The following is a 27,937-nucleotide window of genomic DNA, read 5'->3' as shown; positions in this document are numbered from 1 at the left end:
AAATGTGCTTGTTGCGTAGAGTTCCCCGCCTTTTGAAAACGACGCCTTCATAACAATACAACCGAGCGCTTGTAGTTTGACATTATAAAGCGTTTTTGTCCGAGAATATGTAGCTGGACGATTGGTGGTGGTTTACTTAGTTTAAAGCCAGCAGTTGACAGTCATGTTGCTTCCTTCAGACGTCGCCCGTCTAGTTCTGGGTGAGTGTTGATATCATGTAGCCTAGCATTAGCATTAGCCAACACAATCATAAACAGTCGGCCATTGATCGATATTATGTAGATTATTTAAAGGTTATTTTGTTCCACCTCATAGTCAGCTGCTGATATTTCCAACATTCTCCGTCACCAGGCTACCTCCAGGAGGAAGGTCTGTCCGACACAAGCCTGGCGTTTATCCAGGAGAGCCCAAACCTGCAGGAATATGCAGAACATAGCATGGGAGATGGTGCTGTGCCTGCTTGTGTCTTCGTAAGTTGCACTAAATTAATATTAATAATATGCAGAACATAGCATGGGAGATGGTGCTGTGCCTGCTTGTGTGTTCGTAAGTTGCACTAAATTAATATTAATAATATGCAGAACATAGCATGGGAGATGGTGCTGTGCCTGCTTGTGTGTTCGTAAGTTGCACTAAATTAACATTAATAATATGCAGAACATAGCATGGGAGATGGTGCTGTGCCTGCTTGTGTCTTCGTAAGTTGCACTAAATTAATATTAATAATATGCAGAACATAGCATGGGAGATGGTGCTGTGCCTGCTTGTGTGTTCGTAAGTTGCACTAAATTAACATTAATAATATGCAGAGCATAGCATGGGAGATGGTGCTGTGCCTGCTTGTGTCTTCGTAAGTTGCACTAAATTAATATTAATAATATGCAGAACATAGCATGGGGGATGGTGCTGTGCCTGCTTGTGTGTTCGTAAGTTGCACTAAATTAATATTAATAATATGCGGAACATAGCATGGGAGATGGTGCTGTGCCTGCTTGTGTGTTCGTAAGTTGCACTAAATTAATATTAATAATATGCGGAACATAGCATGGGAGATGGTGCTGTGCCTGCTTGTGTGTTCGTAAGTTGCACTAAAATAACATCAATCATCGATTAAACATGACATGATGTCTGTCGTTTTGCTTCCCCTCTAGTCCTTGTTTGGAAAAGGTCTAACAACCATCCTGAACGAGTATATGGCTGCCAAAACAAAAGGTAACCAGCGTTTATGATTGCTCACAGGGATGTAACGATGTGGAAATCTCACGGTACGATATTGTCACGGTACAATGTTGTAGTAATGTAAAAAAAAAAAAAAATGACTGGGAAAAATGCCCTGGTGTGGAAAAATAAATTGCTACGTATGCTAAGGCTAAATACACGCACTGTAGGTTTTGATTGATTGAAACTTTTATTAGTAGATTGCACAGTACAGTACATATTCCGTACAATTGACCACTAAATGGTAACACCCGAATACGTTTTTCAACTTGTTTAAGTCGGGGTCCACGTAAACCAATTCATGGTACAAATATATACTATCAGCATAATACAGTCATTCCACAAGTTAATCATCAGAGTATATACATTGAAGTATTTACATTATGTACAGTATTTACAATCGGAGGGTTTAGTTGATATCAGCACTTCAGTCATCAACAATTGCATCATCAGAGAAATGGACATTGAAACAGTGTAGGTCTGACTTGCTAGGATATGTACAGCGAGCAGAGAACATAGTGAGTTCAGAAAGCATAAGAACAAGTATATACATTTGATTATTTACGTTTGGTTATTTACAATCCGGGGAGGTGGGATGTGGAAGGGGGAGGGTGTTAGTCAAGGGTTGAGGTTGACTGGAGGTGTTGTTTTAGTGCGGTTTTGAAGGAGGATAGAGATGCCCTTTCTTTTACACCTGTTGGGAGTGCATTCCATATTGATGTGGCATAGAAGGAGAATGAGTTAAGACCTTTGTTAGATCGGAATCTGGGTTTAACGTGGTTAGTGGAGCTCCCCCTGGTGTTGTGGTTATGGCGGTCATTTACGTTACGGTAGGTAGGTCTTTATTGTCATTGCACAAGTACAACAAAACTTTGTTTTCAGCTCAAGATTAGACAGACAAACTTAGACAAACTTTAATGATCCACAAGGGAAATTGTTCCACACAGTAGCTCAGTTACAAAAGATGGAAAAGATGGAAAGGACAATGCAGGTTTAGAATAGACTGAAAGCAATATAAAATATAACATATATAAATAATATCTAAATAATATATGTACAGTATAGGATATATACTGATATATTATGTTTATATCATATACTGTATACAATATACTGTATAACAATTACCATGTACAATATTACAGTATATGTAACAGCTGCAGCATAAAATAGAGAGTAAATCCAGCAGAAAATAGACATTATAAAGCAGGGGTCACCAACGCGGTGCCCGCGGGCACCAGGTAGCCCATAAGGACCAGATGAGTAGCCCACTGGCCTGTTCTAAAAATAGCTCAAATAGCAGCACTTACCAGTGAGCTGCCTCTATTTTTTAAATTTTATTTATTTACTAGCAAGCTGGTCTCGCTTTGCCCGACATTTTTAATTCTAAGAGAGACAAAACTCAAATAGAATTTGAAAATCCAAGAAAATATTTTAAAGGCTTGGTCTTCTTTTGTTTAAATAAATTCATAATTTTTTTTACTTTGCTTCTTATAACTTTCAGAAAGACAATTTTAGAGAAAAAATACAACCTTAAAAATGATTTTAGGATTTTTAAACACATATACCTTTTTACCTTTTAAATTCCTTCCTCTTCTTTCCTGACAATTTAAATCAATGTTCAAGTAAATTTATTGTTTTCATTGTAAAGATTAATAAATAAATTGTAATTAAATTTTTCATTTTAGCTTCTGTTTTTCGACAAAGAATATTTGTGAAATATTTCTTCAAACTTATTATGATTAAAATTCAAAAAAATTATTCTGGCAAATCCAGAAAATCTGTAGAATCAAATTTAAATCTTATTTCAAAGTCTTTTGAATTTCTTTGAAAATTTTTGTTCTGGAAAATCTAGAAGAAATAATGATTTGTCTTTGTTAGAAATATAGCTTGGTCCAATTTGTTATATATTCTAACAAAGTGTAGATTGGATTTTAACCAATTTAAAACATGTCATCAAAATTCTAAAATTAATCTTAATCAGAAAAAATTACTAATGATGTTCCATAAATTATTTTTTAAATTTTTTCAAAAAGATTCGAGTTAGCTAGTTTTTCTCTTCTTTTTTTCGGTTGAATTTTGAATTTTAAAGAGTCGAAATTGAAGATAAACTATGTTTCAAAATGTAATTGTCATTTTTTTCGTGTTTTCTCCTCTTTTAAACCGTTCAATTAAGTGTAAATATCATTAATTATTAATAATAACATAGAGTTAAAGGTAAATTGAGCAAATTGGCTATTTCTGGCAATTTGTTTAAGTGTGTATCAAACTGGTAGCCCTTCGCATTAATCACTACCCAAAAAGTAGCTCTTGCTTTCAAAAAAGTTGGTGACCCCTGTTATAAACAAAGAGAAGTAGCTAACATAGAAGGTGTCAGATAATAGACATCATCTATTGCTGTATGGCGAGTGATTATACAGCTGGATGGAGTGCGGAATGGAGGAGTTCTTGAATCGAACACTGTGGGAACGAAGCTGAAGTAGCCTGTTGGAGTATGAACTCCCCCGTCCCTCAATTGTCTGGTGGAGTGGGTGGGCAGGATTGTCCATGACGACCATCGTACAGGGTTACAGAACAGGAACGCTTATGGGTCGCCACAAGGCGCCCAGTAAAAGAAGGGGAAAAGGTAAACACTGGGGAAGGATGAGTAAAAAAATACAATCTAGACTGGGCTCCTAAGGGGGCCCAGTCTGGAGTGGGAAAAAACCTCCATAGAAAAGCACATAGACATATTACAATGTACATCTCGAGACTAGCAACAGAGGGGAGGGAGTGGGGGCTACAGTTGCAGGCTGCAGCTCTTCAGACGCTGCCCATCCGTCCATCACCCCTAAGGCAGTGGGGTATGTGTGTGTGGCGTATATTTATTGTGGATGCGTGTGTGTGTAAGCCTGCCGCGTGTCTCTGTTCCGCGGCCTTGATGTCGTGCGGTCGCTAGTCCAACGTCAACAACAAGTGTGTGTCCATGAGAGACAAGACGGGAGTTTGTTGTGTCTTTCGGGAGAGTCTCCAAGCCAGGGAAACAATCCAAGTTAGAATGATTTGTATGCGAGTGAAAATAAAATGAGCTTTTCACTCTAAATTGTCTATGACTGGTCCTCAAAATTCATCCTGCAGGGCAGACAGTCCGATGTTATCCAAATCACAAGAATGTCCACAGTTCTCCCGCATCCTCCAATCATTTGTGGCAGCTTTGGGCTACTTTGAAGACTGCCAGCAACTTCCAATTTGTCGACTAACCAGAGCGACGCTTACTCCAATAGACTGTATTGTAATGCTCAAATGTCACATCACGTTTATTACTACCAAGAGGCATTTTTAAACTGTAAAGAACAGTGTTGCAAGTAACATGGAGACATAAAAAACTTTCAGTTGAGTGTCTTTAAACCAGTCCTTCTCAAAAAGTGGGGGGGCGCGTGTGACCTTGTTGAACATGCTTTATCAGTATCAAGCTTCAAACCCCGCTTTGAAAAGCTGTGCACTACCAAATGTGCTCATTGCAGCCATTAATCCTGGCGTCCTCATTTTGATTTATGATAAAAGTCAGCACAAATTGTTTATGTATATTTTTTGTAGGTTATTCTTTGTTGTAGGTTATTATTATTATTATTATTATTATAGAGGTTTATTTGAAATAGGGACAGATACAAAAACATAGACATCTGAAACAGTTATCCGATGCATGCATCACAGTGTTTGTAGCCAAAGCTAATTTACAACACTTGTCCCCAACAACAACAACAACACAGATCCAACATCATTAAAATAGGAAAATAAAAAATAGAATGAGTTGATAATAATGATAATAGTAATAACACAGACAAAGTGCAGACTAGATAAAAGCCAATAATAATAATAATGAACACAGACAAAGTGCAGACTAGATAAAAAACAATTAGTAAAAATGAGTAAAAACTAAACATGGGAACACCATTGTTGCTCAACTAGCCATAATTTTGTTTGTTTTTTGAAAGTGACAAGTGCAGGTATACTTTTCAAAGTGTCCGGTAAAGAGTTCCATAGTTGTGGTCCTTTTATTGAAAAGGCAGTCTGGGCAAAAGATGTTCTACGGAATGGAACACAACAGTTGCCTTTTGACACTGCTCGGGTGGTAGATCTGCTACCACTTTGCAGTCTTGTAATTGCCTTGCAGAGCAATTGGGGAGCAGAGTTATACAAGCATTTAAAAACCAGTTTGACTGTGTGTAACTGTGTGTTGATCTGTATTTCTTTCATTTGTTGTTTTCTCTCGCAATAAGGACACAAATGTATGCAGAGGTGTACTTACAACAATTTTATCTGCAAATGGCTCTATAGTCAAGGCGGAAACGGGGACGTAAAATGTTATCTTCTTCATGGGGGGGGGGGGCGTACCAGAAAGTGATAGAAAAGCACTGCTTTAAACTGACATTGTAAACATTTGGCTTAACAACTGTAAACAATAACAAAAAATAATAAATACCTTTCTATCTTTTAACATTTAACTGACAAGATACAAACATGTGGTTCAGCAAGAATACGAACAATATTTTTCACTTTAGTATCTTTCAAGTGACTGTATAACAACAATTGAAATGTTTGTACCTTGGTTTAAGTTTGTTCACCAATCTTTTAGCATCCCTCACTGTCCGTCACTGAAAACGTCTGCAGGCCTTGGACCATGTGACACACCTCTTGTGCTGTCATGAGGAAAACTTGACTGTAGTCTGGCAAGATCCGCAAACTGTATTTTGCGTGTCCGTCACATTTTCTCCTCTTTTTATTTTCCTTGAGTGCGAAGCCAAAATGCGTCCAAACGTCCGATTTCAACGTTGCTGGAGGATCCACTGGCTTAAGCTTTCCACTGTGTTTCTCTGAGCTGCGCTGTGCAGGGGATTATGGGGAATGTGGTTTACGCCTCAGACCGGCTCACTCAATAGGGCCAGGGAAAAATAACTACACAGGCGGGTGTATTCCCACTTCTCATTGACCGTCACATGTCATAACATTATTGTGAGGATTTCCAATATCGTTACATCCCTGATTACTACATCTACTATTCCTAACATCAACAATGTGTGGTGGTTCCTGCATCTTTCCAATAGAGACTTGCAGCGAAGTACCTGCCGTGATGACGTCACTGTGGAAAAAGCTGGATTTCACACTCAAACAAATCAAGTAATCCATATAAAGCACAGTGGGCACTTTTACTGAAACCTTTATTCCACTGATGTTGTTGTGTTTGTCATCCCAGGTCCATGCAGACTTCTCCAGCTATATCAGCCAGTCAGAGGGGTAAGTCACAGGCCTGGAAACCGTATGGATATGCCACAGGTGCTCTGGCCCGCCACATGATTTAAAGTGATTCATGTGGTGTTGCTGCGTTATTTTACGTGGCCGCAGCATCATTTTACATGGCCCGCTGCATAACTTTATGTGGCCTGCCGCATTATTTTATGTGTTATTCCGCGTTAATTTAAGTGACGTGCCACATCATTTTATGTGGTATGCCGCATTAAGTCATGTTGCTCGCTACGTCCTTTTATTTGGTATGCCGCGTTATTTAATGTGGCCTGGCATGTCATTTTATGTAGCCTGCTGTCTCATTTTATGTGTTATGCCACATCAATTTAAGTGGCACGCCACATCATTATACAGTTTGTGTTATGTCGTATTCATTCATCTTGCTCGCCACGTCATTTTATGTGGTGTGGCACATTATTTAACGTAGCCCGCCACGTCATTTTATGTAGCCTGCCGCATCGTTTTATGTGTAATGCCGCATTATTTAAGTGGTGCGGCACATCATTTTGTGTTATGCCGCATCATTTTATGTGTTATGCCACATCAATTTAAGTGGCACGCCACATCATTATACAGTTTGTGTTATGTCGTATTCATTCATCTTGCTCGCCACGTCATTTTATGTGGTGTGGCACATTATTTAACGTAGCCCGCCACGTCATTTTATGTAGCCTGCCGCATCGTTTTATGTGTAATGCCGCATTATTTAAGTGGTGCGGCACATCATTTTGTGTTATGCCGCATCATTTTATGTGTTATGCCGCGTTAATTTAAGTGGCGCGCCACATCATTTTATTCATGTGTTAAATTTATTTTCAGTATATTCTAAATATTTTTGGCGCAAATGAAGTCTTACTTGTGTCTCATATGTACTAGAGGGCAGTATTGCTTTTATTTTCTACTATTATGATGTGGCGATTGATCAAGATACCGTAGTCACCAAGCGGGACTTGTGTTTCCGGGTGAAGGGTGAACAATGTCAACAACAACACGGCGACTAATCTTGCTGCTATCTTTACCGCGACAATCGAAGAGGCCAACTTTTTAAAGAACTTCATCTTCAACCCCTGCCTCGTCAATAACACATCTCCACATTGGTGAGGCCATAGACCAGGGGTCACCAACCTTTTTGAAACCAAGAGCTACTTCTTGGGTACTGATTAATGCGAAGGGCTACCAGTTTGATACACACTTAAATAAATTGCCAGAAATAGCCAATTTGCTCAATTTACCTTTAACTCTATGTTATTATTAATAATTAAGGATATTTACACTTAATTGAACCGTTTAAAAGAGGATAAAACACGAAAAAAAATGACAATTAAATTTTGAAACATAGTTTATCTCCAATTTCGACTATTTAAAATTCAAAATTCAACCGAAAAAAAGAAGAGAAAAACTAGCTAATTCGAATCTTTTTGAAAAAATTAAAAAAAGAATTTATGGAACATCATTAGTCATTTTTCCTGATTAAGATTAATTTTAGAATTTTGATGACATGTTTTAAATAGGTTAAAATACAATCTGCACTTTTTTAGAATATATAACAAATTGGACCAAGCTATATTTCTAACAAAGAAAAATCATTATTTCTTCTAGATTTTCCAGAACAAAAATTTTAAAAGAAATTCAAAAGACTTTGAAATAAGATTTAAATTTGATTCTACAGATTTTCTAGATTTGCCAGAATATTTTTTTTGAATTTTCATCATAATAATTTTGAAGAGATATTTCACAAATGTTCTCCGTCGAAAAAACAGAAGCTAAAATGAAGAATTAAATTAAAATGTATTTATTATTCTTTACAATAGAAAAAATAAATTTACTTGAACATTGATTTAAATTGTCAGGAAAGAAGAGGAAGGAATTTAAAAGTTAAAAAGGTATATGTGTTTAAAAATCCTAAAACCATTTTAAAGGTTGTATTTTTTCTCTAAAATTGTCCTTCTGAAAGTTATTAAAAGCAAAGTAAAACAATTTATGAATTTATTTAAGCAAGTGAAGTCCAAGTCTTTAAAATATTTTCTTGGATTTTCAAATTCTATTTGAGTTTTGTCTCTCTTAGAATTAAAAATGTCGGGCAAAGCGAGACCAGCTTGCTAGTAAATAAATACAATTTAAAAATAGAGGCAGCTCACTGGTAAGTGCTGCTATTTGAGCTATTTTTAGAACAGGCCAGCGGGCTACTCATCTGGTCCTTACGGGCTACCTGGTGCCCGCGGGCACCGCGTTGTTGACCCCTGCCTTAGGTGGATGACTCATGAGAAATGTGTTGCTGGGTACCACCCGTGTCCCTGCAGAGATGTTTGATGCTGAAACGCGTGCACCATATGGTGCTGTAATTCCACCAAGCATCCGCAGGGGTTTTGCATTGAGCAGTGTGAGAAATTTCAAGTTAATCTGACTGGTCAAACTTTGGCGTTCAACAACAGTGCCACCAAGTGGTGTTTTTACCAGACATCAGGAGCGCATGTTTTTGACTCCTTTTCAGCCTGTCGTGTGCAGCAGTTCAGGAGAAGGCGGAGCTTAAACACCAATGATCCTCCCACAGCACGTTCCCGTGTTGGATTGGAAAACCTGGCGAGACAGCGGGTATTGAGCATGACTTCAGGGAGCAGCATGGTTTGCTCCTCCATCTCGGAAACAACCTTAATCAGCAGCCCCGCACTCAGCTCGCAGAATATGCCCGGCCACTCCACCCCTCTGAGCTACTCCGCTCCTCAAATCCAAGCCCCTCCGGGCGGTGCCACACCCCACCAGTTCCACGATGGCAGCCGCTCACTCAATACACAAAGTGAGTGTCTTACTTCATATTTTCATTGTAGACACTGTGTCCTTTTTTTTTTTTAGCTTTTTGTTGGGTTTGATTTACTTTAATTGTACTTAATTTATATTTGTTGAGTGCCATGTTTGGAACTATATTGAACGATCATGTGACGCAGCAAGATAAAACTTGGCTTTGGCTGTGCTTTGCCCATTCCAGGAGATTTACCAGTCCAGATAATAGTTACAGAACCGCGACTAAATCCAGGACCCATGTCTCCAGGGCGACGGAAATGGTAAGAAAAACTAATATTAAGATTAAAGTACCAATGATTGTCACACACACACTAGATGTGGTGAAATTTGTCCTCTGCATTTGACCCATCCCCTTGGGGAGCAGTGGGCAGCAGCGGCGCCGCGCCCGGGAATCATTTTGGTGATTTAACCCCCAACTCCAACCCTTTGTTGCTGAGTGCCAAGCAGGGAGATTATGGCTCCCATTTTTATAGTCTTTGGTATATCTGCACAGACACAAACTACTAACACATTGCTTGTAGAATAGCTTATAGCAGAGATGTCCAAAGTGTGGCCAAGGGTCATTTGCATCCCTTTCAAGTTCAAGTTTATTATTCTTCGGTCAATCGTCAACAAAATAAACAAACAGTTGTACATTCATAAATTGAAAATGAAAATGTTGCAGACCGAAAGGGTTTAGGCTGAAGTTGAACACTTATTGCGCCTAACCCTATAAACAATGTCGAGTACAAAATAAACTTCCGAAAATTATTAAATGTCCTTTGTACAACATATTATAAATACACATTATACATAACATAAACACAGTTCAATTATATACACAGTAAAGGCATGTGAAATATCCTTGTAGACATGTTAAACCTTTGTACCAATGTATATACTATATACAAATAATTGTACTTCCATTATTATTTACAACCCACATTTAGTATTTGAATTAACATTGATCCTAGTATTAACTACTGTGTTGATTCAAGAGTGATATATGTTTTCAAGACATTAGTCTTAAAGTGTTTTTTAAATGTGTGAATAGAACTGGAACATTTTAAGGAATTATCCAAGCTGTTCCAAAGTTGAACCCCCCTGACAGAAACACATCTACTTTTTAAGCTTGTTCTTATCTTAGCTTTCTGGGGCCGTACTTATCAAGCTTCTTAGAGTGCCATTTTACACTTAAGTCCTGAGAATTTGCGAAATCTAGTCCTACTCTCAAACTTAAGAATAAAAGCTTTTTATCAACGTTCTTAAGTCTAAGAATCACTCCTACTCTCCACGATATTTAAGAGACCTTCAGAGGTGTCTTAAGTGGTTAGGAGTTGCCAGCAGGGGATGGCACTGAGGCGAGAGAGACGTGCGCGAACGTTCAGGGAACGGAACAATGTTTTTTTTTTTTTGATGACGAGCAGCTGATCAAACTGTATCGTTTAGACAGAGCGGATATTATTTTTGTCACAGATTTAATACTTTTCGATTCCTTGTTGATTCCTGCATGTGGCTGCAGTGGGCTAGTATATATAGAGCCACCCACACCAGTTTCAAATTAGTTGCCTAATTAATGAATTGGAAAGAAAATGTTATGAGAGTAGCGTATGTGTGTGGCCGTGAGGTGAGTGACGTCAGTGAGGGTGTGGGCGAGAGAAGAGAAGAGAGGGAGCGGTAGCGTGAGTGCCGGCGGGGACTAGTTTGTTTTGTATTATTTTGTAGTTTATTGTCAAAATATACACTCCCATTGTCCACTTAAATATTTCCAAGATATTTCTTTATTCTTAGACAACGGATTCCCTTCCGTGATTGGTCATTTCTATGGACACAGAAATGACGTCACCTAAAATTCCGTTTACGGCACATAGTAATGTCGTAATTCAGCTCTGAGTGTGACACTTAAGATTCAGTCCTACACTTCGCTGAAAGTGTGAGTAAGACGCTTGATAACTAACTTTTAAGTGCAGCTTTCAGCGAAGAATTTATTTACTCTTAAGTCAACTCTTAGCAGACTTCTTAGGAGTCATTCTAAGAAGCTTGATAAGTACGGCCCCTGGAAGACAGCTGAACCTCTGAGGTCATAGGGATTCTCTCTGGGTTTAAACCTCTCCTGTAGACATCCAGGCAGCATGTGGTTATGAGCTTTGTACGTCACAATAGCAGTGTTGAGGTCAACAAGATCGTGCAGTTTTAATGTTTTTAATTTAATAAACAGAGCATTGGTATGGTCATGATAATCTGCATAATTTGCAATTCTAATCGCTTTCTTTTGAAGTAAGAATATAGATTTACCCCAGATTTCGACACAATAATTAAGATAAGGGAGTACAAAAGAATTATATAACATGATAAGAGCCTTTTGATTTACGGAGTTTTTGATTTTATGTAACATAGCAACATTTTTTGCCATCTTTGTCTTAAGTATATTTATGTGCAGTTTCCAATTTAATTTATCATCTATATGGATTCCCAAAAATGTTGTTGAATACACCCTTTCTATCTCCATATCATCAATTCTTATATGACACTGTTTGTTATTTTTCCTATTTCCAAAAATGATATATTTTGTTTTATTTAGGTTGATTGATAGTTTATTGGCATCAAACCATTGCTTTAGTATGTGGAGTTCATTCTCTACAGTCCCTAAGAGTTGGCCAAGGTCTTGCCCAGAACAGTACCAGCAGCTTATTTTTGAATGGCACATTCTAAAAATACTATTTGGAAGAAAAAAAACATTAAAAAGTGGAATAAAGCAAACAAGAAAAACACAAAACTACCATGGAGGTTGTTTTTCTTCTCTTTAAACCTGTCATTGCCGGGAAAACTTATTATGCATCAAAATCAATGGTGTTAGGAATTATTGACATATTGATTATTTCACAGCAAATGTTCCACTTTGAAATATTTTTTGGGGAAAATATTGCGTATTTTGTGTTTTGGGCATAACAACAAAGTTTTCTTTGATAAAAAACGGCATAAAACACACAAAAAACATTGAAAAAAATAATAAAAACATAAAATTGATGAATAGTTCTAAAGTTAGAGACTTAAGTGTTGAAAGTATATTAAAAAAAAAGTATGACTTATTGTTCACAAGTAGGGATGTCCGATAATGGCTTTTTGCCGATATCCGATATTCCGATATTGTCCAACTCTTTAATTACCGATACCGATATCAACCGATACCGATATATACAGTCGTGGAATTAACACATTATTATGCCTAATTTGGACAACCAGGTATGGTGAAGATAAGGTTGTTGTTTTTAAAAAAAAATAAAATAAGATAAATAAATTGAAAACATTTTCTTGAATACAAAACAAAGTAAAACAATATAAAAACAGTTACATAGAAACTAGTAATTCATGAAAATTAGTAAAATGAAGTGTTAAAGGTTAGTACTATTAGTGGAGCAGCAGCACGCACAATCATGTGTGCTTACGGACTGTATCCCTTGCAGACTGTATTGATATATATTGATATATAATGTAGGAACCAGAATATTAATAACAGAAATAAACAACCCTTTTGTGTGAATGAGTGTAAATGGGGGAGGGAGGTTTTTTGGGTTGGTGCACTAATTGTAAGTGTATCTTGTGTTTTTTATGTTGATTTAATCAAAAAAACAAAAAAAAACGATACCGATAATAAAAAAAACGATACCGATAATTTCCGATATTAAATTTTAAAGCATTTATCGGCCGATGATATCGGCAGGCCGATATTATCGGACATCTCTATTCACAAGTTGATAAGTGGGACTCTTTTGGATTGCCAAGAATGTTAGTGGAATTCAACTGTCATTGCTCAAAAATAATAATGAATCAAAGTCAATGTTGTTATGAATTATTGACCTATTGAAGGCTCCAATTATTTCACAGTAAATGTTCCACTTTGAAATATTTTTTGGCGAAAATATTGCATAATTTGTGTGTGTGGCATAAAAACAAAGTTTTCTTTGATAAAAAACGGCATAAGACAAACAAAACATACAAAAATGTAATAAAAACTTAAAATCGATGAATAGTTCTGAAGTCAGAGACTTAAGTGTGGAAAGTATACAACACAAAGTATGACTTATTGTTCACACTTTGATCAGTGGGACCCTTTTGGGTCCCCAAGAATTTTAGTGGGATTCAACTGTCATTGCTCAAAAATAATAATGAATTAAAATCAATGGCTCGGTTGGTAGAGCGGCCGTGCCAGCAACTTGAGGGTTCCAGGTTCGATCCCCGCTTCCGTCATCCTAGTCACTGCCGTTGTGTCCTTGGGCAAGATACTTTACACCCACACTGGTTTAAATGTAACTTGGCTTTCACTATGTAAAGCGCTATAGAAATGTAAGAACAAAGAAAGAACATTTTTGGGGGGTGAAATATGGCACATTTCTGTTTTTTGCCAACAAAAAAACTGTTTTTTGACAAAAAGAGCATAAAACGAAAAAAGAAAATTACTTAATATCGGCAGACCGGTAGTTAATTTTAAAGATTTAAGCTTAGAATTAAAAAAAGAAATAAAATGATATGATTTATTTTTAACACTTTTATGTCCCCGGGACCAAACTTGAGAGGAGCCCTATAGGTTAAAAAAATCAATCAAAGTTTATTTATATAGCCCTAATTCACAAGTGTCTCAAAGGGCTGCACAAGCCACAATGACATCCTCGGCTCAGATCCCACATCAGGGCAAGAAAAAACTCAACCCAATGGGAAGACAACGAGAAACCTCGAAGGGGACCGCAGATGTGGGGAAGATGAAAGTAATTTCATGTAAATGTAATTGTTTGGTTATCAAATGTTAAGGTGGTATTATTAAATAGGTCTCCGTGTCTAGCAGGACCGATAATCAGCATTTCCGTTTTCTTAGCGTTGATACAATCTATATTTGTATTGGTTAAATACTAATGTAAATATCAAAATGATTTTTCTGTTTGTGGCCCTCAGTGGAAAAGTTTGGACAGCCCTGTCCTACACTAGCGTTCAAAAGTTTGGGGTCACATGTAAATGTCCTTATTTTTTAAGGAAAAGCACTGTACTTTTCAATGGATATAACTTTAAACTAGTCTTAACTTGAAAGAAATACACTCTATACATTGCTAATGTGGTAAATGACTATTCTAGCTGCAAATGTCTGCTTTTTGGTGCAATATCTACATAGGTGTATAGAGGCCCTTTTTCAGCAACTATCACTCCAGTGTTCTAATGGTACAATGTGTTTGCTCATTGGCTCAGAAGGCTAATTGATGATTAGAAAACCCTTGTGCAATCATGTTCACACATCTGAAAACACTTTAGCTCGTTACAGAAGCTACAAAACTGACCTTCCTTTGAGCAGATTGACTTTCTGGAGCATCACATTTGTGGGGTCAATTAAACGCTCAAAATGGCCAGAAAAATAGAACTTTCATCTGAAACTCGACAGTCTATTCTTGTTCTTAGAAATGAAGGCTATTCCACAAAATTGTTTGGGTGACCCCAAACTTTTGAACGGTAGTGTATATTAATGTCTTACTAAACTGCAGTTTACATGGCTTCACTTCTGGTACTCAGATTTCCTTCCTCACTCTAAAAATGTAGTTAACTGGTCATTGAATTGTCCATGGTTGTTTGTATGTATGTTGAAGAGGTTCATTTAGCCTACTGATGTGTATACTGAAATGATTTTTTTTAATTTAAACGGGAATAGCAGATCCATTCTATGTGTCATACTTGATCATTTCGCGATATTGCCATATTTTTGCTGAAAGGATTTAGTAGAGAAAATCGACGATAAAGTTCGCAACTTTTGCTCGCTGATAAAAAAAGCCTTGCCTGTACCGGAAGTAGCGTGACGTCACAGGAGCTAGTATTCCTCACAATTCCCCGTTGTTTACAATGGAGCGAGAGAGATTCGGACCGAGAAAGTGATGATTACCCCATAGTTTTGAGCGAGGATGAAAGATTCGTAGATGAGGAACGTTACAGTGAATGACTTGAGAGGCAGCGATGGACGTATCTTTTTTCGCTCTGACCGTAACTTAGGTACAAGCTGGCTCATTGGATTCCACACTCTCTCCTTTTTCTATTGTAGATCAAAGATTTGTATTTTAAACCAGCTGGGATACTATATCCTCTTGAAAATGAGAGTCGAGAACGCGAAGTGGACATTCAGTGCCTTTTATCTCCACGACAATACATCGGCGAAATGCTTTAGCTACGAGCTAACGTGATAGCATCTTGCTTTAACTGCATATAGAAACAAAAGAAATAAACCCCTGACTGGAAGTATAGATAGAAAATCAACAATACTATTAAACCGTGGACATGTAAATACACGGTTAATGCTTTCCAGGCTGGCGAAGGTTAACAATGCTGTGCTAACGACGCCATTGAAGCTAACTTAGCAACCGGACTGCACAGAGCTATGCTAAAAACATTAGCTCTCCACCTACGGCAGCCAGCCCTCATTTGCTCATCAACACCCGTGCTCACCTGCGTTCCAGCGATCGGCAGAAGGACGAAGGACTTCACCCGATGCGTTTGGCGGCCCGGAGACGTAGGAAGTCAAGGTGAAGTCGGTGGCTAGCGCGGCTAGCGCGGCTAGCGCTCCAACAAAGTCCTCCTGGTTGTGTTGCTGTAGTCCGCTGCTAATACACTGATCCCACCTACAACTGTCTTCTTTGCAGCCTTCATTGTTCATTAAAAAAATTGCAAAAGATGTCCAGAATACTGTGGAATTATGAAATGAAAACAGAGCTTTTTGTATAGGATTCTACGGGGTACCATAACTTCCGTTACTCGGACTTCGTCACGCGCATACGTCATCATACCGCGATGTTTCAGCCGGATATTTCCCGGGAATTTTAAAATGTCACTTTATAAGTTAACCCGGCCGTATTGGCATGTGTTGCAATGTTAAGATTTCATCATTGATATATAAACTATCAGACTGCGTGGTCGCTAGTAGTGGCTTTCAGTAGGCCTTTAAATTGTTGATTTATATCGGGTAGTAAGGTAAAGTTTTGTACCTGACAAGTTTCGGCATGTTTGTATATATGTTTCCTGTGATGAATTGTTGACTGGGATAGGCTCCAGCTGACCCGGTACACTGAACTGCATAGGCATTAGAAAGTGAACGAATATTTGCGTTTTGAAGCAGTTGAGGAGTGCACTATATAGTTGTACTTGTACTCAATAGAAGCGCAATTGGTTCTGTCTGGACTAGTTTGCAACATAGAGCACAAACACATGACTTCAGCAAGGTGCAATGGAAACCTAAATGATTTGTTTCAATGTTGTTGTGAAACTTTATCAGGGACACTCCTAGGAAAAAGAGTGGTGCTGCGGGAGGCGGCAGTGGTTCCGCCAGGTCCAGTGTGCCTGTCAGTAGTGTTGCTGCCGAAGCACCACCCGAGGAAGCCGTGGATGAGAACTTCCCTGTAAGTGAAAATGTTACTGCCGAATTATAACGTAGACCGTCATAACCAAATGTGCACGTCCGCAGCAACTGGTGATACAAAATGCTCGTGACAAGATATTGGGAGACCGATCGTTGCAAGAAAAGCTTGCTGAGAACATCAATAAAATTCTCGCAAAGTAAGTTTGCATTCGTCTTCAAATAGGTATTTCCTTCGACTGTGTAATGGCAACTGATTGTGTGTGTGTCAGTGATTCTACGCCCCAAACACCGAAGGCCCCGTCAAGTTCAGTGGAAGACGACCAGTCCATCGATGAGATTCTTGGATTACAGGTGCTAAATCACCTGACATTTTGTCTTGAAACAACCTTTCCTATTTGTGATATTACATCACCATGCACTCCAATATTAACACCCCGCTTTATGTCTTCCAACACAGGGAGAAATACATATGAGTGATGATGCAATCCATGACATTTTGGAGCAAACCGAGTCAGATCCTGCTTTTCAAGCCCTGTTTGACCTCTTCGACTACAGTAACCCTTAATGACGTTGTTTTTATTTACCATGTCGTGAAGAATTGCGTGCCATGATCATTCTGCTGTTTGTCCGCAGATAAAAGCAGAGAAGATGTAGATATGAGTAATGTCCCGGAGGAGAACAATACCGCCGGACCACCTCCATCCGCCGTCGGACAACTTCTGAGTAACCCCTGCCCAGGTAGGTTTGAAAAAAGAATTCAGTGCTGCAGAACAAAGACACTGAGATAAGTAATTGACTTTTCTATGTTAAACAGGTACCACAGAGCAAGAAAGCTCCTTTTCAACAGCGGCCACAGTGAAGAACAAAATTGTGCAGGAACGCAAGACAAGGAAATCGACAGCTCTCCTAAAGAAGAGCGTGGTGGGCTCCAGCAGCAGGTCCTCACGACTGGACAACAGCTCTGCCCGACTGCTGATTCCTCATGAGGATTATCGCGGTGACTCCTCTTCTGCCCTGAGTGGAAACACTCAAGAAAAAGCGTCCCTTTTTTCTCTCGCTGTTCCTCCGTCACCAATGGATATTGCTACCTCGATGGACACGTCTTTAGCAGTTTTAGAGAGTCCAGCATCCCTGGTTGACCTGACTGCCATCCCTGCATCAGGAGCCAGTCCAGTGGCACCAGTACCTTATGTCGACAATCAAAGTAAACAAGCTCTGTCGTCTTCACTGAATAATCAGCCTGCCTTTTTGTCCCACTCGAGTGCCGACATGCCACTCATGTCAGTTCCAAGCAGCGGTGGTAATGAACGACCGCCGACTCTCTTTCTAACTCCTCAGTCTTCCATAGGTGCTAACACGGCTGCGTCAAATTCTGTACCGGCGTGTTCCCCTCTATTATGTGCACGGAGCCCTTCCACCGGTACTCCAGCCACACCCTCCAAGCCAGGAATAGCAGGTGTTGCTGCATCCACCTGTGTGAGCGGCCTTGTCAATACCCCAAGCAAAGTTTCAGATGATCCCAGTAACATAGTTTCTTTGAAGATTATCATCAGTGATAACCCGGATGAGGGTCCCTCAAGTGATAACGCCTTGAATCAAGCCATTTCCAACATTCCCACAGAAAAGATACCCACAATCTACCTTTCCTCGCCTGCCAAATCCCCCAGAGAACCTGGCACACCAAGAGGGACTAATCCGGACGAAACGGCACTGGCAGTGTGCGGCTTACAAAGCGCCGAAGCTTTAGCCAACTCGCCCCGTAAGAGTGTTCCATCGAATCAGTTAGCAGCAACTACACAAGCGCAGCAAAGCTACATTATTCAACTTCCCGTGGACACGGCCAACCCTGCGCTCCAAGGAGCCACCACCAGCTACTTACTCATGACGGAACCGCTCACAGCACAGACTGGGGCCAGACAGCCGCAAGTACCTGTTGCTGTCACCAACGGACCACTTCTGCCTAAAACCAACCAGTATAATGTGACTGCAGCAAACCCACCACAAGGTTTTGTCACTGGTAGGAACACAATGTGCTGGTTTTTGTTTTATTAGCACTGGCATTAATGGAATACCACATTTCTTCACAGGGTCAGCACTCATCCTACCATCTCCTGTTAAGCCCATGATGCTCCCTATGACGGTTATGGGACAGAATAGTATCAGGAATGTCCACATGATGGCCAATCAGGTAACATGATTTTATCTGCGCTTATTTGTTCACCGGATTTGCTTTATCACGTATCAATTCCCTATTAAAAGGTACTAATGAAGACTTGTTCTACAGCTCGTTGGAATACAAACCTCGGTGCCAATGCAGCAAAGTCTAAATATTGAGCCCAAACCCCCAAGAGTTGCAGTCACATCTGCTGGTAGGTGTTTGCCGTCCTCCCCGTTTGCCACATTATTGTGATGGTTGAACTGGACCAGGGGTCACCAACCTTTTTGAAAGCAAGAGCTACTTCTTGGGTACTGATTAATGCGAAGGGCTACCAGTTTGATACACACTTCAATAAATTGCCAGAAATAGCCAATTTGCTCAATTTACCTTTAACTCTATGTTATTATAAATAATTAATGATATTTACACTTAATTGGACGGTTTAAAAGAGGAGAAAACACAAAAAAAATGACAATTAAATTTTGAAACATAGTTTATCTTCAATTTCGACTCTTTAAAATTCAAAATTCAACCGAAAAAAAGAAGAGAAAAACTAGCTAATTCGAATCTTTTTGAAAAAAATTTAAAAAATAATTTATGGAACATCATTAGTCATTTTTCCTGATTAAGATTAATTTTAGAATATGTTTTAAATAAGTTAAAATCCAATCTACACTTTGTTAGAATATATATCAAATTGGACCAAGCTATATTTTTAACAAAGACAAATCATTATTTCTTCTAGATTTTCCAGAACAAAATTTTTAAAATAAATTCAAAAGACTTTGAAATAAGATTTAAATTTGATTCTACAGATTTTCTAGATTTGCCAGAATATTTTTTTTGAATTTTAATCATAATAAGTTTGGAGAAATATTTCACAAATATTCTTTGTCGAAAAAACAGAAGCTAAAATGAAGAATTAAATTAAAATGTATTTATTATTCTTTACAATAAAAAAAATAAATTTACTTGAACATTGATTAAAATTGTCAGGAAAGAAGAGGAAGGAATTTAAAAGGTAAAAAGGTATATGTGTTTAAAAATCCTAAAATCATTTTTAAGGTTGTATTTTTTCTCTAAAATTGTCTTTCTGAAAGTTATAAGAAGCAAAGTAAAAAAATTTATGAATTTATTTAAACAAGTGAAGACCAAGTCTTTAAAATATTTTCTTGAATTTTCAAATTCTATTTGAGTTTTGTCTCTCTTAGAATTAAAAATGTCGGGCAAAGCGAGACCAGCTTGCTAGTAAATTAATACAATTTAAAAAATAGAGGCAGCTCACTGGTAAGTGCTGCTATTTGAGCTATTTTTAGAACAGGCCAGCGGGCTACTCGTCTGGTCCTTACGGGCTACCTGGTGCCCGCGGGCACCGCGTTGGTGATCCCTGAACTGGACTGTAAGAGTGCCAAATGAACCTGCTTTCAAATAGGACTGCACAACTAATCGGGTTTCAATTGTGGCTTCTTACGATCATCAAAATGTCATTTTAAATCGAATAATGCAAATTCCTGAGCTTGTAACGGTGAAATGGGTGAGTGAGCGTATGCGTAAAAACAAGACAATGTCTACGTCTACTACTATTTTCGGATCTCGCCATGGTTGCTACTTTTTATTTGACAGTGCTAGTGTGCCAATAATCACTCAACTCAACTAAAAATGTAAGGCACTTCCGTGTTAACGTAACCGCAGACAGAGTCCCAGAATTAGCCAATAAAAGGGAGTACGCTCTTAAATGCAGAACATCAGGGAAATTGATATAAATGTGAATGAAATGTCGTCATTGTGAGGAGAACGAACATTTGTTTGTGGAAATAATGTGTCCGCTACTGCTTAGTCATCCCTGAAACACGTCTTGAACTCAACAATGAGTGACTGTTGCATCCAGTTTTGATGCACTAAATGTCCTGAGAATATTTTTATATCGTTTTGCCATATTTTTAATTGTTGCTGCTTACCGTACAATTAGGGATGATGTTTGATAAGGAATTATCGAGTTCGAGCCTATTATCGAATCCTCTTATCGAACCGATTCCTTATCGATTCTCTTATGGAGTCCAGATAGGTTGTTGTATATGGAAAAAAACACACAATATTTGGTTTAACAAAAGCTCACTTTTATTATATAATAAAAAAAATACAATCTAATAAATAAATAAATATTGACTGTTACCCACCTAAAAAAATAAAATAAAATAAATAAATATTGACTGTTGTTACCCAAAGTATATTAAGTGGGATTTTTCAGAGAAACAAATATATACAGTAACACAAAAACAAGCTGTCTCTGTGATCACTATAGGTGTATAAATAATAATATAGTGTTAAATAAAATCAGTCCCTTGGGCACAAAACTGAAAATAATACAGCTCTCCAAAAAGTGCACTTCTGCTGCTATTTGACATAACTGTTTGTTATGATGCTTTGACATTTTTGCACTTTATTTCTTTATTGAAAGAACATTCTATGAAGAGAAAAGTTGTTTGCAAATGTGGTTACAATGCTAAAAAATGAAAAGTTAAAGCTAAAAAAAGAAATACACTTTATTGAGTTAACATTATTTCTTTATAGGGGGAAAAATGTTATGAGCTAGGGAATATAACAACTACACTACACAGCATGCAACGGGAGTTACGAAAAGTGTTGCATGTTGCCACGCTGTGAAAGTAAACGTCAAGAACTCAGCCAACACGCCTCGTCTGCATTATTTATAATTAGACAGACAACACATCTACGGTGTGATTTTGTTTTGTTTACAAGGAAAGAAAAACAAAAGTTAAAAAAGGGAGATATGTTGTATATATATGTATGTGCTGCGGTTGTTTTAAGAACATTGCGACAGCTGCCGTAAAGGAGGTGCGTTGCTAGCCTGGTTGCTATGTTTCCGGTTGGTCGTAAAAGTGTTGGTCATGTGTTTTACCCTGCTCAAATCTCTCAGTAAAGTTATTCATTGGATTATAGCTTTTGTTTTGAACTTTATTACACCTTGGAGCGCTTTGTCCCGTCCATTGTTTTCCTGCTTTCCCTATCTGCGCCTAATGACTGAGCTACGTGACGTCATTTCTTGTGATGTCCCACAGAGCATTTCTGGTCGGGACGGGATTCGAATAAAGAATCAACTCTTTTCCTTTACTATAGTGGTCTCGATAACGGGTACCGGTTCTCAAAAAGGGATTCGAGTCCGAGGACTCGGTTCTTTTCTTATCAAACAACCGGGAAAACCGGTTTCGAGTATCATCCCTACGTACAATTACCTTTTGTTGACAATGTTTCAAGTGTTCTAAAGACTTTTTTAATTAAAAACAAAAAACAACACATCCAGCATCTTTTTCTGGTGTTATTATAAAATCTTCTGGTGTTATTATAAAATCTTCTGGTGTTCTTATAAAAACTTCTGTCCCTTCATGTCCCTGAAGAAAAGAGAGCTGCAGCGAGCATGACGTCACACTTGCTCCTGCTCCAGTTGGACCTTTTCTCCTCTTAATATTTGCACATGTTGTAGATTACTGTCTGCGGGTATATCTGGTACCTCCACATGGCAGACATGCAAATATGCTCCAGACAATGGCGTGCGTCTTGTCTACATTTGGGTTCGGTGATTAAAGTCATTTTTCCGATGGCCGAGTTTTTGGTGCATCATTATTCAGTAGTGCAGAAATAATAGGCGATGAATATCCACTCATACTGTAACGATCTGCTGGTGGTGATGTTTTATGTTCGTGTGGTTTGGATGTGATGTATGTTTTTCCCATGCTCACAAACACACCGTCCGTGCTTGATAGGTGATTGGCAGAGAATGAGAAAGTGTTGTGTAGGGCTGGGCGATATGGCTGAAAACTATATGACGATATAAGTTTTTTTTGTATTTATTGATGTATATTGATAATCATGACTTATTTAAGCTTGCCAATAAATACAGTAAAACAATTTCCAACTTACCGAGGGTGCTATTTATCAGTGGAGAAGGTGTCTGGTAGCCGGGCTAAGGTAATAAAATAATTAAAGTAGTTGCAGATTGGAGACACTAGATGGCAGTAGTGTATACGTTATTGAGCACTACACAGACTAGTTTGAGAAGCTACTCATTAAGTGACAATTTGGAAGTGTCAGGATGTTACCTTAAAACCAACAAAACTAAGGACAAGTTTCTCTTGAGTTTGTATGTCAAGATATTACACTTTCTCTTCTCGCTCCATGCAGAGAATCCACAGAAAGATGGCGCCACCACACTAGTTAGGGCGGAGCTTAGCAGTGAAGGGTGTTACCCCCGACGAAAACATCTCCCCTGCGCTCCTCCACTACGGCCTCGGCCTGGCAGGAAAGGTGTAACACGCGGTAGTCGATACTACGTGATGGGCTGTTAGCATGTCCCTCCCATTGCTCAGTGACACTTCCTGTTTCCTGTTCACTGGGTTACCAAAGCAAAATTGACTTCATAAAACGAGTCTTGCTTCATCATTTTTGGTTTCTTCTGACCATAAAATCTAAATAAATATCCAATATTTTATTAAACGCATTTTGTATCGATATTGAGTATGTGTCTATCGCGATACAAATTGATATCGTATGATTGGCCCAGCCCTAGTGTTGTGTATCTGGGGAAGCACCGAGACAAAAGTGTTTGCACAGGATGTAAAACCTGTTGGAATTGTGCCGTTTATTAGCATAAGATTGGCAACAAAAGGTAAAACTAGCGTCAGACTTTGTGTGACGTCTTCTGGAGGCTACAATAAATGATGTTACTGTATTTTATTTTCACGTTAATTAAAAACTTACTTTGAAGGTGTGAAGGCAATGAAATGTTTGGTTTCTTCCGACCAAAAAATATAAATAAATGTTGAATATTTTATCAAACGCATTTTGTATCGGTATCAAGTACGTGTCTATCGTGATCTATATTGATATCGTATTATCGGCCCAGCCCCAATGTTGTGTGTCTGGGGAAGCAAAGAAACAAAAGTGTTTACACAGGAGGTAAAACTTGTTGGAATTGTGCCGTTTAGTACCATAAGATTGGCAATAAAAGATACAAATAGAGGTGTCTTCTGGAGGCTAAAGTAAATTATATTAATTAATTTTGTTTTTACCTTAAAAAAAAAAAATATATATATATATTTTGGAGATGTGAAGGCAATGACATTTTTGGTTTCTTCCGACCAAAGAATATAAATAAATATCACACATTTTATCAAACACATTTTGTATCAGTATCGTATTATGGGCCCAGCCCTAGTGTTGTGTGTCTGGGGAAGCACAGACAAAAGTGTTTGCACAGGAGGTAAAACCATCAATCAATCAATCAATCAATGTTTATTTATATAGCCGTAAATCACGAGTGTCTCAAAGGGCTGCAATCCAATCAATCCAATCCACTTTATTTATATAGCACATTTACACAACAAGAATGTTTCCAAAGTGCTGCACAGCCATGATAAAAACAATATTAAAGACAATATTAAAAACGATATTAAAAACAATATTATGCTACACCAATGACTGAATAAAAACAAAGAATAAATTAATAGAAAACCAATACAGAGACAATATAAAAAATAAATATGATTAAAAACTATTTTAAAGGGTAAAACCAATTAAAACAGTAAAATAGACATCAAAATTTATAACCCTAACCCTAACCACACAGGACAACAGAGGACAGAAGACCACACAACTCACGTAGTGTTAAAAGCCAAAGAATAAAAGTGGGTCTTAAGACGAGACTTAAAACACTCCACTGTGGGAGCAGTTTGAACATGGAGGGGCAGAGTGTTCCAGAGTTTAGGTCCGACCACAGAGAAGGCCCTGTCTTCCCTGGTTTTAAGTCTCGTCCTGGGCACCACGAGCTGGAGCTGGCTCTCGGACCTCAGAGCGCGCACAGGAGTGTAAATTTGGATGAGGTCCGAGATATACTGAGGTGCCAGTCCATGTAAAGCTTTAAAAACAAACAGCAAGGATTTAAAATCAATTCTAAAATGAACAGGGAGCCAGTGCAAACTCCGAAGAATTGGGGTTATATGCTCACGTTTCCTGGCCCCTGTTAAAAGTCGTGCTGCCGCGTTCTGGACTAACTGCAACCGGGAGAGAGCTTTTTGGCTAATGCCAGCATAAAGTGCATTGCAGTAGTCCAGGCGACTTGAAATAAAAGCATGCACGACTTGTTCAAGAAGGTTAAAAGATAAAAATGGTTTTACCTTTGCTAAAAGACGAAGATGATAAAAACACGATTTTAAAACGCCATTGACTTGTTTGTCAAATTTAAAATCGCTGTCTATAGTGACGCCAAGGCTGCACAAGCCACAACGACATCCTCGGTTCAGAGCCCACATAAAACCTGTTGGAATTGTGCCGTTTATTAGCATAAGATTGGCAACAAACGATACAAATAGTGTCAGACTTTGTGTGACTTCTTCTGGAGACTACAATAAATTATATTAATTTATTTTGTTTTCACAAAGAAGAAAAAGGTGTGTAGGCAATGATATTGCAGTGGCGGTGCGCCAAATTCAATTACATTACGGGGACAACCTGCAGTGTATGTGTGCTAATTTCTCTAACCCTATTTCTGTTCATTCTAGATAATACGCACAATGTGGTGGTGCAGAACCTGCAGAGTGATGCAAGTTCCAGCCATAAGAGAATTTTATGTTTTGAGTCGCCTACAGAAGTTCAACCAGCATGTTCAAAAGCAGGAACGACGGCGGCACCTTCTTTAACAAACACATTGACTTCACAAAGCACCCCTCAAACTAAAAAGGGCTACTCACATGCAGCCCCTCGTACAAGGCCTGCTATCCTGGGTGGCAATAAACCCAAACGGAAGGTCGAAACCATCAGGTGCGTTGCAGATCGCCAAGCTATTGGCAACTTGGTTGTGCCCATAGCTCCAAAACAACAAGAGAACAATGTCACAAAGAACTCAACCATCCTCAACCAAGAGCCTCAAACTGCGAGTGGAGCTGGACGCTTAGAAGTAGGATCTAAATCCAAAGCATTGGTAGCAAAACCCAGCCTTGATAAGGATGGAACCCAAACGAAGGACTCTGGTGGGTCTAAACCATTGTCACCTGTGTCTGAACCAAAGTCTATGAGTAGTAAAGATCCTAAAGAACATACAGAGAAAAAGACTCTTCCTCAGGACAAACCAAATGTGACGGCCAACAAGGAAAACGAAGTGATTGTTGGCTCCCAAGATCAGCTTCATGCGTCAACACCTTCCTCTTCTGAACCATCAGACTTATGTCCTCCGGCTGTTACACAATCCAGGTCTGCCAAAATTCCCTCAAAGACCACTTCTTTTGCCAAACAGGCAGCTGAGATGCTGCAGGACATTCACAGACCAGCTAAGAAGTCTGGAATCAGCAGTCCAGACCCCGGCGGTCCCCGGACCCAAGGGACTGGCAATAACCAGGACGAGTCCGTCGACTGTCCCAGGACTCCTTTGCAACAGAAAAAGGGCAAAGACGCAGAAGGAACGCCGAAGAACCTTCTTCCCCACAACACCCCAGACATTCCCACAAGCAGCCCGGCCAGCGAGGCTGGCAGTGAAAACAGCATCAACATGGCCGCTCACACGCTCATGATCCTGTCGCGCTCCGCCATCTCCAGGACTGGCTCGCCACTCAAGGACAGTTTGCGTCAGAAGGAAGTGGGCGAGAAGTCTCCCTCCAGCTTGAAGAACTCAAAGAAGCGCAAGCAGTCCCCTCCTACTGCCAGCCCCCCAGAGAAGAAAGCAGCAAAGCCATCTCCCGACAAAAAGACAGAGCGGGTAAGACTACGTCTTTGTTGTCGTAATTCAAATATCTTTATAGGCAGGGTTTTATTTGTACAGTGCGGTGGCCTCTGAATTGTTTTCCATTTGTTTATACATTTGTAAAGTTTCATTCGGTCTTAAGCTGGAGGTGAGTCACTGATCTCCAGACAGCCTCCACATCAGACCAGTCACCAAAACCACACCAAAGGATTGTCATTTCCCTCTCTTCCCGGCAAGATGCTGAATTCAAACAGCACTTGATCCGAGAATAGTGACCTGACAAAACACACAAGAACCCAAAAACAGAGGAGAAGTAAATGGCCACCAACAAAACATAAACTTGAGTAGTTATATTTGTGGACATGGTTTTACTTTTGGTGCCAATGGTCAGCCAAATGTAACTCACCACTCTGTTATCATCCATATTTGGCATTTCTACCACATTTAATGACTGTTATCAGGTGTTACTTGAAAGATCATCAAAGGAGGGCAAATGCATACGATATTATTGTTGTCCTCCTCTAACTAGCTGCTTTTCAATTTTGCAGAAAAGGAAAAAAGTCCTAAATTGCTTCCCTCACGACCTGGATGTGGAAAAGTTCCTTTCTTCACTTCACTACGATGAATGAAAGCCAACAGGAAAGGCCTGCCATACCATGATGACCTGCTAGGGTTACTCTCACGGAATAAAAGGAGCCATCTGCTGACCCAGTACCCATGGTTCATTTTCATACCACAACCTCAAACATTGTATACCCATGGTTCATTTTCATACCACGACCTCAAACATTGTATACCCACGGTTCATTTTCATACCACAACCTCAAACATTGTATACCCACGGTTCATTTTCATACCACAACCTCAAACATTGTATACCCACGGTTCATTTTCATACCACGACCTCAAACATTGTATACCCACGGTTCATTTTCATACCACAACCTCAAACATTGTATACCCACGGTTCATTTTCATACCACAACCTCAAACATTGTATACCCATGGTTCATTTTCATACCACAACCTCAAACATTGTATACCCATGGTTCATTTTCATACCACGACCTCAAACATTGTATACCCATGGTTCATTTTCATACCACGACCCCAAACATTGTATACCCATGGTTCATTTTCATACCACGACCTCAAACATTGTATACCCATGGTTCATTTTCATACCACAACCGCAAACATTGTATACCCATGGTTCATTTTCATACCACGACCTCAAACATTGTATACCCATGGTTCATTTTCATACCACGACCTCAAAATTGTATACCCACGGTTCATTTTCATACCACAACCTCAAACATTGTATACCCATGGTTCATTTTCATACCACAACCTCAAACATTGTATA

General features: G+C 38.9%; 1 protein-coding gene across 3 annotated transcripts; it reads left to right on the top strand.

The window, feature by feature from the left end:
* Positions 1–27,495, top strand: npat (nuclear protein, ataxia-telangiectasia locus). 3 transcript variants are annotated; one of them, XM_062067311.1, is made up of 17 exons: positions 1–200; positions 352–470; positions 1,152–1,212; positions 6,303–6,375; positions 6,452–6,492; positions 9,053–9,295; positions 9,485–9,560; positions 16,577–16,700; positions 16,766–16,857; positions 16,930–17,011; positions 17,118–17,214; positions 17,294–17,398; positions 17,475–18,677; positions 18,748–18,848; positions 18,945–19,029; positions 25,394–26,583; positions 27,117–27,495. In XM_062067311.1, exons 1-17 carry the CDS (start codon positions 164–166, stop codon positions 27,195–27,197), a joined length of 3,810 nt encoding a protein of 1,269 aa, XP_061923295.1. In that variant the 5' UTR covers positions 1–163; the 3' UTR covers positions 27,198–27,495. The 3 variants fall into 3 exon arrangements, with proteins under 3 accessions (XP_061923295.1, XP_061923294.1, XP_061923296.1); XM_062067310.1 differs by having other exon boundaries at positions 8,993–9,295; XM_062067312.1 differs by lacking the exons at positions 1–200; positions 352–470 and adding an exon at positions 658–698 and having other exon boundaries at positions 8,993–9,295.
* Positions 27,496–27,937: the final 442 nt, after the last annotated feature.

This window comes from Entelurus aequoreus, linkage group LG13, assembly GCF_033978785.1.
Source record: "Entelurus aequoreus isolate RoL-2023_Sb linkage group LG13, RoL_Eaeq_v1.1, whole genome shotgun sequence".
NCBI classification, from domain to species: Eukaryota; Metazoa; Chordata; class Actinopteri; order Syngnathiformes; family Syngnathidae; genus Entelurus; species Entelurus aequoreus.
This window is presented reverse-complemented; position numbering and strand designations above follow the sequence as displayed.